This window comes from Thunnus thynnus, chromosome 1 (genome assembly GCF_963924715.1).
Source record: "Thunnus thynnus chromosome 1, fThuThy2.1, whole genome shotgun sequence".
Lineage (NCBI taxonomy): Eukaryota > Metazoa > Chordata > Actinopteri > Scombriformes > Scombridae > Thunnus > Thunnus thynnus.
In genome coordinates this window covers 37,224,404-37,237,308 of record NC_089517.1, presented here as the reverse complement: position 1 = coordinate 37,237,308, position 12,905 = coordinate 37,224,404, and the positions used below count along the sequence as shown (strand labels likewise).

The 12,905-nt window shown below is 38.3% G+C and overlaps 1 protein-coding gene across 1 annotated transcript in view; it reads right to left on the bottom strand.

The window, feature by feature from the left end:
- The window catches only part of ano1a (anoctamin 1, calcium activated chloride channel a), a 64,733-nt gene that overhangs the window by 36,818 nt on the left and 15,010 nt on the right, over positions 1 to 12,905 (bottom strand). Inside the window, exons 3-5 of the mRNA XM_067597059.1 lie at positions 5,713 to 6,060; positions 1,744 to 1,842; positions 60 to 211 (exon numbers count right to left, since the gene is read on the bottom strand). Of these exons, the coding sequence (XP_067453160.1) occupies positions 60 to 211; positions 1,744 to 1,842; positions 5,713 to 6,060 (599 nt within the window). The remainder of the gene's footprint in view (positions 1 to 59; positions 212 to 1,743; positions 1,843 to 5,712; positions 6,061 to 12,905) is intronic.

The window sequence follows — 12,905 nt, the reverse complement described above, 5'->3', positions numbered from 1 at the left end:
AAGGGGCGCAAAGCTACAGAAGCGAGATGTATTACACTCCAAAGTTGAGATTTACTCACAGATGCTGCTTCTCTCTGGAGAAAGGATGAGAGAGTGATTTGAAGCTTTCTGGCCGGTTGGCGTCCACTTTTGGGTGGAGAGGAGCTGTGACTTTGTGAATGAACAATCGTATCTTCTCCACCACATTACTTCCTTGTTTCACATCATAAACCTGCAGAGGAAGCAAAAGAACCATGTTTAATTGGAATTTAGGGGACTCAGTATGCAGTTAATCCAGGTAGTCTCATTGATATCAAGATCTGCTTTTCAAGCTCAAAGTTAAAATGCCCTGGACTCTGACATTATAATTACTATATTTATATGTGATCAGAGAACAGAGTGAGTTGGCAAATTTTTACAGTGGGGCCTTATAGATGAATGATGTACAGGGCACCTCTCCTCTGTTGGTGACAGAAGACCATTCCACTTTTTATTTGAGATACAAAGTTAAGTGAGGAATTTATCATCTATGATAAAGCAAAGTGCACTGTGATACACAGTGTCAAGAGGCTTTAAGGTGAAAGGAGAGGCATGTATATATACAATATCACCATAATCAAGCGCAGACACACTGGAAGATTTGCCATTGGTTTTCCGACTAGCGGAACGAAAACATTATTTGTTTATCTACTTTCTCTTTTGACTTTCAGTTTGCCAGCCAGGTGTTCCGCATGGGTCTTAAAGTGAGTCTGTTATTTGGGGTATGAATATGGACAGTGAACAGGATTCCTTTGACCTTGAGAATAGAAAACATTTTGTTTTGCCAGTATTTAAAACAAGCTTATGTTTGATAAGAAAGAGATGAAATGCATCAAAAGCAGTCTGCAGGATTGTAATGGCCAGGTTAAGAGAGGAGCCTGTAATATATAAAATTGTATCATCTGCATAAAAATGTACATTACATTGTGGAGTGGCAGAGACAATATCATTTATGTATATAGTCAATAGAGGTGGACAAAGACTATACCCTTGTGGGACACCTTTACTAACCTTAAGAGCACTTGAATTGGAACCACTAGAAACTAAAGAGGATAGCTTTTCCAGTAAAATTTAAGACTTTAGATAGGTCTATAAAATGAGCAGTACGGTGCTAATTAAAAACATCATTTATACAAGTAGTGAAGCTTTTGTTGTGCCATGACATGGTTGAAATCCTGACTGCTGAGACAGTAGTAAATAATTTGTCTCTAGAAACATGCTCAGTTCTGAGATTACTTGGGACTCTAGGGGAGGGTTCAAACAATGTTATTGATGTTTTTGGACTAAGTCAGCAAATGTTTTGTGCCAATATTCAATATCTTTGCACAATTGACAATCTTTTAACAATTGTCTGTAAAATGCATTGTGGTTAGGTTTGTGCTGCACAGTCCCAAAGGAGGGATTGTGCATGTCACTTGACCAATGTGTGTTGTGATTATTCATGCATTTTACATTCTTATTGGATTTCAAACAAATTCTCAGCACAAGGGATGTAAAAACTGTCACCACAAATGATCATCATTAGGGTGTTATAACACTACATGAATGCAAAGGACAGGAAACAGGAAACATTCATCTTCTCACTTTTCACCACTCAGCACTGCAGCTCTGAGAGCCAGTTAACTCAGCCTCAAGGCAAGAAGAAGCTGGACCATTATACAGTACAGTACATAGACATTTGACAAATTGATTTAGAGATGGACAATTCGCTGATGGGCGGGGTACCTTCTTTGTTGGCATCTTGAGCTTCATGAACTCAGCCTCCCGACACAGGACATTCCATGGAGCATGGATCTTCAAGAAGCCGATTCCAGGGATTTTACCCTGAAATACAACCAAAATTTGCAAATTCAGGGATTACAGTCTATAAAACCACTGCAGAGGCATGAGATAGTACATGACATTTTCCAAAATCTGTAAACCACCTATATAGACGTGCTTTGGTTGACATATTGGAACAACAATCCAGCTGGCAGAACAGCGTGTTACTTTTTTGTCAGATGTAAAGCTCTGCTGTCTGTTAAAGTCACAGGAAAATCCTCTGCATCCACTCCAGCACAAAATAACATCCTTATTATGAGATTGTCTCTGCATCCTCTACTGTTATGTAAAACCACTCATACACTGCCAGACTCACTTCACACCTTTTAGCTTGGCACGCTGACCCGTCTGGATACAGAAATACATAACAACCAATCCAAACTAGCAGACTTATATAGCAAATACTTTCAGCATGTATATCTGTATGAGACATGACACAACAGCTGATTAAAGTGTTGTAAAATTAAGTTGTTGTTACAGCAGCAACACAAAAAAGATAAGAAAATATACTACAGAAAAATCAGAATGTTATGGCAGATGTGCGTTATATAATGTAATATGTCATTAATATACTGTAAAAAAGAAAAGGAAACTGCAACCCAATTTCACAATTTAACTTTAATGTATGGAGGCTGGAAAGTGGCATAATTATACAAGTCTTTTCATGGGTAATTGTAATTTATTTATCATTATTTATTTATTTATTTAATACATTTACATGACTACTCATCACAACTTTATGAACTGATAGTCACCATTATATATGCATATCATTTATCCATTTTTTTAAACAATAAATATAGTCATGGTGAAAAAATGAGAATATGGTAAACGTTTAAAATGCTAACTGTAATGTTAGCTTATTGTTGTAGTAATTGCATATAGGCTGTCACTATAAGCTATATAAATTCACCTATGCTTTATTGAATTACTATTCCATAACCAAGAACTGTAATTTTTATTTCAGCATTAAAAAGAAGGGGAATTAACTTTACTCAGATGTCTAACTTCCACTGAACACTGTGAGTTTCTGCAGAAGAAAAACATGTTCAGGGACAGAATAAATTATTTTTTCTTCTGTGATTAGTCATTACCAAGATAAGTTGTTCTGAACTGTTATTCCTTCTCACATTCACAATCATATTATTATTATCATATTATGTTATTGATTCTCTCAATTATATCTTGAGTTAAATAACATTTGAGGTAAGTGTGACCTAATACAGTGGATTACTGATGTTGACAAATGCTAAAGACAAGCATTTTATCACCATGACAGCAGCCAATTATATAGCTAAATATCATTTTGATTCCATAAAAATGCAAAATGTAAACACAGTTTCTTGCTTTTTTTCCTTTTGGTAGGTGGCCATGGTATTTTGTGATAATACATTTCAAGGTTTCATGATGGAGTTGGCAAAGGAGACTGTTTCCATTATTTCCATATAGTATATAAGGCTAGATTATGTATTATCCCCTTACCCACTGAAAAAGTCTTTAATAATAATTTTGGTACACTCAAGCCACCATACACCTCCATAGGATACTGTCTCCAAAGTTTGCCCACACATTTTAAAGCCATTTAGAGTGACGCTGTATGACATTTAGAGTTTCATTTATTACACTGCGGGTTGCTAAAAGCCCTTTTCAGAGCATATGAAGATTTCCAAAGGATCAAATTGCCTTATGTCACAGTCTTGCTCATGCAGTTTTTAACGGATGATTCACTGTGTGGAGAGCAGTGGTTGAATAAGTATTCAGATCCTTACTAAGTACTTGAGTACCAATACAACAATGTAAAAATACTCCATACAAGTCAAGATCCTGCATAGAAAAATCCTACTTAAGTAAAAGCACATAAATATTAGCGGCAAAATGTATTTAAAGTAGTATATGTACTCATTTCAGCCATCTGACTGATGAAGATGATACTTTGAACATTTATTGTGAGAATATAGAGGGAAAAATCACCATTTGGTGGATCTGTTAACATCTGAAATGCGACCCCAACTACACACTGTTTTTTGTAAGATGTCATTATATTATCCATTGTGTCACCTGAAAAGTAACTAAAGCTGTCAAATAAATGTAGTGGAGTAGAAAGTACAGTATTTCTCTCTGAAATGTAGTGGAGTGGAAGTATAAGGTAGCATCAAATGGAAATACTCAAATGAAGTACAAGTACCTCAAAATTGTATAGTACATTATTTTAGTAAATGTACTTAGTTACTTTCCACCACTGGTGGAGGATGCAACACATTCTCACTCACAACTCTACAGAACAGTGACAAAGAAAATATCACAAATCACAAAAAGCTCAGTTTCTCCATTAGAGAAAACAAATCTCTATGTGTCTGTGGGCTCATGTAGCAAACACACAATGGTGACACAAAAGCTACCTGGAATATTATCTAGTAGATATACATGTTTAGATGAGATAAAATGGAATAATAAACAGAGTAATGTCAAAGCAATGCCCTGAAGTCAGTTCAAAACTGTGGATTAACTAAAAAAAAACTGAAAACAATGAGCTGACTGTAAAGCAACAGATAACCAACTTAGTTTAGTTCTTTTGAAAACAATCTAAATATATTTGATATTTATTTTATCATATCATTGAAAATTAAACATAACATCCACCCTAGAGGTTATTAAACAGATCAACTAAATTGTCTGAATTGTGCATTTTATTGCCTGTCTATACAAGAAGCTATCATGGATTTTGCTTACATATTGCTTACATATCCAACATATTAGACATGCACTGGCATCACCAGTACAACGATTATGTTTTCCATTCTTGGAGCATTTTGCTCTGATCCACTTTATTCCTAGTATTTAACCAGACCTGGTGCCTGAGTCAGGCTGGGTCTAATGCCAGGGTCGGTCTTCTCTCTTTCTCTCTCATTTTTGGATCTGGATTTCGTTTAATTATCCCCAGGTGTGTTTTTATCAGATGGTTCACTTTTTTTGGAAAATGTATTTAGGTATCAGGTATCAGGTTTTCCTCTGGTCTGTTTCCTCTAATTTGCACATTATGTGTATTTGCTTTAAATTCACATTTCTTTTAATTACTTTCATTTTAAAGCATTCTTTCTTCATATGAGGATGTCAGTGTGTTTTTTTGTCCCCACTGATGTCATAATCAATTCAGTTTTCTACATTTTTCTTTAATCATACTCATTTTACTGCTTGAATAATTTTTTCTTTTTACTCCAAATTAATTCTTCTTTGTTCTAACCTATTTGATATGTCATTAAATGCTGCCCCTTCACCCACACACACACACACACGTCCAAGGCACCTTCTGTTACTAACTGTGTGCAGCATCACATGCTGAGCCCTATCTTCAAGCTGTGCCCATATGTACAACATAATGAACTATTCTCACCTCCTTTCAAACTGCTTGACCCTCATCTATCAGTAAGTCAAATAGACAAACATGTTGTTCCAGACCCTACAGGTCTCACTTGACAACGACAATATAGTGAATTTAACGCTTGGTCAGTGGTTGAAACTCTTTGTAGTTATTTTGTATCAAGTGGCCCCTCATCTGGTGTAGTGCAAGATAATCAGAAAAACTCATTACATTGACATTAAGAGGGTGACATATTGATCTGTTCAACAGCTGAAGCTGAAAGATAATAGGTTCGAACTCAAAAGTGTCATGAGATGGAGGAGAAAAAGAAATGGAAATGGAAGGCAAATCTATGCCACACACACATTCAAATTCCCAGGAGGTCCAATCCTTTCACTCTCAAGTCCTCCACTATCACTCACTCAATGTATAAAGAAAAGCGTGACAGCGGGAGCAACAGTAAGGGAAGCAGGGCTTAGTGAAAGGTCAATTGACAAAATACCCTCCTTTCTCACCTCTTCATCCTTTTCCAGCTCCAGCCCTGTCTCCAGTAGGTTTTCCTCAAACTCTTCCCGCCTGAAGCGCTTGTCATCCTCGTGATAGTCAGTCCGTTGCTCCTGGGCAGCAATCTCCGGGTCTTCTTTGGGCTGCAGCGGCGCACGGCTGCTTCTCATGCTCAGACTGCGTCTAAGCCTTCGGATGAAGTTGCTGTCACTAAACCTGGATGACTGGCGCCGGATACTGCTGGGTTTCTGGATGTGGTATGCCAGCACGTAGTCCACCCGCCGCCGGCCATCAGAAAAGTATGGGCCCAACCGATGACACAGAGGCGAGCCATCTTCAGCATAAAGATTTTTCATTGGCTAGAGGCAAGACAGGGAGAAACAGAGTTATAGATTACTGTAATTATAGAAACACTTCTTACTTCTTAAAGATAAGCATAGCGTTGACAAAAATGTTTGCAGGAAAGCAGCTGTCACATGCAGCAGCCACTTTCAAAAAGTCTGTGACAGCAATCCTCCATCTTGCAAGCATAACTTACCAAACACACACACATGTATGACACACAAACACACATGTACGCATACACTCACACACACACACACACACACACACACACACACACACACACACACACACACACACACACACACACACACACACACACACACACACAATGTGAAGCAGGAAGCACCATGCTCCCAGTGCACTCCTGCTCTGTTTTTCTTCAATATGTTTTTCCCAATAACTCAACATTTTTGGCAGTTGGGGCCATTTCTGCTAATTAGGGAAGCCCTAAAACACACCGTAAAACACATTTAGAAGATTATTAGTTTTAGTCATCTGACACCATAGATATTTTTTCCTTAAATTGTATCTTTGTTTTCATGACACTGGCTTTCCAGTGAGCCTAAAACAGATGCATCAAACAGTTCAATACTGTTTCATATACTGAAGGAATTACTTGCTCTGACTCAAAACCAGTACTGACACAATCTGAGGGGTCTTTGCTTCAATAAAGTAATTCTAAGACATTAGATCACTATTATTGTAAATTGGCAGTAATCTTTTCAAAGTTGCACTTGGTTTCATTTACGTTTCTCAGGATTTTCTCTTAGTACATCACTATAAAGTCCATTCATTTCTTATGTACTAACTGCCAATAGAGCGCTCTGTCAACATTACAACCCTGTGTGCATTTACATACTACTAATTTGCAACAGAAAATGCCTTTTGTAAGAAAATGTAATGTCATCCATGACAACTAAAACATGATTAACAATTTTATGGTTATGTTTAGGCAAACCAAAGCACTTGGTTAAAGTTAGGAAAAGATTGTGGTCTTCGTTAGATTTTAAAAAAGGCAATGGTGACACAAGGAACCATAATATTTAATAAAACTGCAGAGGCGAACCTTTGTCTTCTATGCTTTCTCCATAGCATATTGGGCAAACCATAAGTATGTACTTATGGTGGTGAAAGGAAAAAAAAAACCCAACATAAAAAAACCCAACTGAAAACACAAACAAAGATGGAGAGAGACTGACAGGCAGAGTGAAAGCACAAGGTAGGGAGGAGGAAGTGGATGACGTTGTTGATGGTTGTATCATACTTCATTCTCTGCAGTATATTTACTTCATGGTTCACTGGACTAATGCACTCCTGGGCACCATACACTTTCACACTTGCAATGTAACATCATTTACTGTCCCAGTGGAGAAGACCAGTGCAGATAGCGTAGTGCCCTTTGTACACAACATCTTATTGAACAGGGAACGACATACTTATTCATGTGCTTCTACAGCTGAAACATGTTGTACTCTATGTCATCAAATATTGAATGTACATAGCGAGTAGTCTCTGCAGAGTGATATGCATCCTATTTTTGTTTTGCAATCCCCAACAGCATTAAATGAAAGCTCCTGTTGTATTAAACCACTGCGGAATATAAAAGAATGCAATATGTTGGTATGCAGTAACACACAAATTTCACTTCATACTTTATTACACATTGTTTTGCATTTTGCATGGTAAAGCATGCTGTACTTAGACAATAACAAACCAATAAGCCACATAGTTATAGAAGAGCAGAATGATTCAGTTGAGAGGATAATAATTTATTGCACTCATAACGGTGCTTACTGGCCAATGCTTAGTGATTTACTCTACCCTACGTTCAGCAGACCTTACAGTACAGAATTCTTAGAAGGCCGTTTGACATATAAGGCCTGGTTTACAGTTAATACTAACATTAATCACATCCATAAAGGCCTGGACACACCAGGATTTACGCCACATGGACCAGTGGATGCACTTGTGGGGATGAAGTAAATCTGTTTTCACATGGACTCAGTTTTGTGACTTAATTGGTGGTGTATGGTCAGTCTGCACTCACTTTCAGAACCTTGTTGACTCTTGATGTAAATCTTGCACTGTATTGGCCCAAATATAAGACTATTTCATCCATCCATCCATCCGTCCATCCATCCATCCATGCATTCATTCATTCATTTATTCATTCATTCATTGAGGAAACCCAGACATCCTTCATCCTAGCAACACCCTCAAGCTCCTCCTGTAGGATCCCAAGGCTTCCCCAGGCCAGAAGAGATATGTAGTCCCTCCAGTGTGTTCTGGGTCTGCCCCGGGGTGTCCTACCAGTTGGATGTGCCTGGAACACCTCCAGAGGGAGGCGTCCAGGAGGCATCTTAATCAGGTGCCCAAACCACCTCAGCTGACTCCTTTTGATGTGAAGGAACAGCAGATTTACTCTGAGCTCCACCTGGGTCAGTGCAGCATAAGCAGCAATGTGGGCATTTTACCTGACTGTTGTGGTGAAGACAGAGCTGAGCCAGAAGGCAAAGCTCTCAATTTACCAGTCAGTCTACGTCCCAACCTTCACATATAGTCACAAGTTTTGGGTAGTGACTGAAAGAATGAGATTGTGAATATGAGCAGCCGAAATGAGTTTCCTCTGGAAGGTGAGAGATAAAACTATACCTTTTGTGGAAATCATGTTTGAAAAAGTGAGGATTGTTTTGATTTGAGGATTAGACAATTGTGTGTTTGCAAGATATCCTTTTTGAATTGAGAGAATACCAATGTAGCATTATGGGCTGTTTGTAGTAGTCCATTTATAGTGTGTCTGTTAGAGTCAGTCTGCACTAAAAGTATTTTGTTAGCCCAGTTTAACCTACAGAAGTGTAATGGACTTTCTGGATTTGGGAAAAGCCAAGGGAGAAATAAATTCCTGATGAGTGAAAATGAATTCTGAGTGTCTCACTCTTTAGGTGCACTGAATCATTTGTCAGGCAGCCAAGAAGTACTGCCATCACAGATGATGAGACAGTCTGAAAACCGCAGGAGAAAATAAATTTGACTGCTTCCAAGAGCCTAACAGGAGAGTGTGTGGGTGTGTGACTGATAGACAAGCTACACAAATGTGGGATTTACCTTCTGCTTTAATGGAAGTAATTCACTTCTACGATAGAGAGGAAAAGAGGGTTCTGTCTGAACACGCTTTATAGTCCTCTGTAGACAAACACTTTTTGCTGAGCAGGTTTAGGTGGTTCCCTGTTGGTCATGTTTTTAGCCACAATAACATCAAGGCTCTATAGATGGAAATTTCAGTCCGTCACTTTGATCAGGACTGAAATATCTCAACAGCTATTGAATGGATTGCCATGACATTTTGTACAACATTCAGGGTCCCCAGAGGATGAGACCTGATGACTGGTGATCCCATGATAACCCCAGACAGAAAATTCCTGAGGAAAAAGACATGAAATATGCACAGCTATCTTGATAACATACTACTATCAAGCAGTGTGTTGGAGTTTGGTTTTCAGTTGAATTTGTAGTTGTTATTTATGTTAAAACACTGAAGGACCTGACTTGAGCCTCTTCATTTCCATATGTTTGTTTTCATTATATAGCCGCTATGCACTATGTTACATGTTTTGTATGATCAAAATAAAAATAAATCCTCAAATGAACATTATTGGTCAATTTCATTATCTGCATATTTGTTACTGCACCATATAGCAGAGGACTGTTGACTATTTATTTCCAGATCCACTTTCTGATCTGAGTGTAATTCTAAGAAAAGTCCTCTGTCTGACCTTGTCCAGTCTTCAGTCATCTGACTACAGATGTGTGTAGTCACTACCACTTGATGAACTAAACTCCAGGCTATTTGTAGGCCGGCTAACCCTATACTGTGTGTGTGTGTGTGTGCGCGCGCACTGGCTGAGGTTATAGTATTTAGTATAGTACTTCTGGAGGCCATCTGACAAAACAGTGAGGCACACAGCGGTTATACACACACAAACACACACAGATTCTCAGATGCTTCACTGACCCTCTGTAAGTTGACATCCAGTACAAAAGGCTAGTTGTTTATCACACTGTATAAACTCTGACAGATAGATGTGTGTTATGATTACATGACATGGAAATTTATTGTGCCTTGGGAAAATTATGTCATTGCAGTACCAAAAAGAAAAAAGAAGGACACCAAATGTAAAAAATAGAACACATAAAAATAGAATATAAACAACTGTGGGCTTGCATAAACACACAAAAATACAAATGAAATATGTGCTACATATAGCCTACTGTAGAATTTTGTGTGTAAACAAAATAAATCAGGACTAAGGTCAACAGCCACTACAGCAGGTCTGTGAGACTCGAATGCTCAGTGTAAAAAAAACCAAATTGTAACGTAATGGATAAAAACGTTTTTTGATCCTTAGAAATTGTGGTAAAGTAAATGCAAAAATAGCATGCTAACACGCTCACAATGACAATATGAACATGGTAGCGTTTACCATGTTCACTATCTTAGTTAAGAGTGTTGGCATGTTAACAACTGCTGACATGCAGATTCGCACTAGACGTTAAGTACAGCTGAGGCTGATGGGAATGTCATTATTTATTTGGCCATTAACCAAATTGAGAACATTAATATCTTGACCTGATGAGATGATGATAAGACGTAAGATGAAAGGTCAAAAGATCACCTGAGTGATTATACTTTCATCCTGAGGGCGACATGAATGTCTGTATCTAAATTTGTGGTGATCTAGTTAGTAGTTTTTGGGATATATCACCAAAAATGTCAACGTGCTGGTGCAGTTAAATAAAAAGTTAAGAGATCACCAAGTTCTTAGGATTATCCTCAGGAAACCATGAATGTCTGCACAGAATTTAATGGCAATATGCTCTTTTTTTTTTTTTTTTTTTTTTTTAGATATATACTGTATATTGAGAGTTAAATTAAGTAATTAAATTAAAGCAATATGGAGAATACTTCCCAGAGCCCCAGTCCCTAAATCACACTAAATGCTCACTGTGTGGCAATTAGTGTGTGGTAATCTGATTACTTGCTAATTTGTCTGAAAATATGTACAACTAAAGGACATTATGGATTAAAACAATGAGGCCTATAAGGTGGCTCCTGCATTTTCTACCTCATCATGAGGCCCTGTGTCAAAATCTAGTCTTAACACTTTTATCATTTCATCTGATTCTATGCTTAGTATATATTCCATACATTTGTATTTAACAAGATTACCACATATTAAGTGACACAAAGCAAACCTGGGACTGGTTACTGTTCCAGCACAGGAGCACTGGTGGGTTTCTGGGGCACTGGACAAAATATAATGAAACTGCTTTGTGTAGTCTTCTATGTGCTCTGGATACCGGATGTGCTCTGTGGATGTGCTTCTATGATACAGTGTGCACTAAAAATATTTTAATATTAACAATAGATCTAATGGGTATGTGCAATATGAGAAGTCTGCAGCTCCCCTCAGCTATGTTTTAGGATCTTCCAGCTCATTGATTTGGTTTCATGACCTGCAAACTCATTTACAGAGCAGCAGACAGCTGTTTTCAGTGAAAAAGTGAAACTCAACCTGCATATCTGACCAGCACCAAATAGCAGACACAGTTAGCAACTAGCTGGTGAACATAGTAAATATTTTCAACATATTTTCCTCAGGAGTTGGTGCAGACCAAAACAGAGCTAAAAGAGAGTGAATGTTGGACTTAAATTCATCAAGTGGACAGAAATATGACTTCAAGTGAATGCTAGCGTTGCTCCGTGTTTGCTGGTGTGTAATTAGGGGATAATATGTTAATGTTGTGTTTACAGGTTCTTCTACTGCCTCCAAGTGGCCAAAATATTGATTAATAATCTATTCAAAGCAACGGGATACATACACAAGGCACAGAGAGAATCAATAGAGCCCCACAGTTCATTTTTTCCCTCAGACCTCATCAATATCAGCCATCAATTCAAATATTCTTCTCACATTGTAGCAGATAATTTGGCCAGTGGCCAGTTTGTTAACATAAATCATTCAAACAAGCCATGAAATATGCATGGCTATGTCCTGCTCCAGTACTATGCAGGTGTACCCGATGAAATGACCACTCAAAGCATATGGACAGAAATGGATATGGGAGTCTGACGATAGCAAGTACTACATGAGAGTTTATGACAGCTTTAACAAGCAGCTGATAACCAATAAGTGATGTGTACATACTGATAGAGGGACAATGACAGTACATTATATGCTGAGGATCAGACAAGCCGCTGTCAATAAAGGAATCGTAAACTCAGGCTGAGTGCAGGTGAATTACCTTCATGCTTGTAGATCAACAATGAATCACAAAACTAATATTTACACATAGCAGGCGCTGAAATTAAAAGCTTTTCCCTTTAACAGCCACTAACCCACAGTACAGCGGTGTATGTTCCTGCTTGTGTGTGTGTGATAGGAAGTATTACGAGGGGCTGGCTTATATGTGTATGTATACGTGTATATGGATGTTTTTTTTGTTGTTGTTTGAAGAACCCCCAGCCTCATCCCCACCACACACACATCTTCAGCACTCTCTCAACAGGAAGTAGTCATAGCTGCAGAGGTCAGAGGTCACTTCTCAGAGGGCGCATGAGGATGTGGTGGTGTATGCATCATTCACCAATAGAAGCTCTTTTCTCACCAAGCCACCGGGAAATGAGGTTCTCCTCTCCTCTGGGCTTCCACATGCACACAGCTGCCTACACACACACACACGCACGCGCACACAAATCTCTGAGCCATAATAAGCTCAAGGCTGAGACAACCCAGCAGTTTTCAAGTCGATAATATTTTTCACAGCAGCAGAAAGCTTGATGTAGCAGCTGGAACAGGCA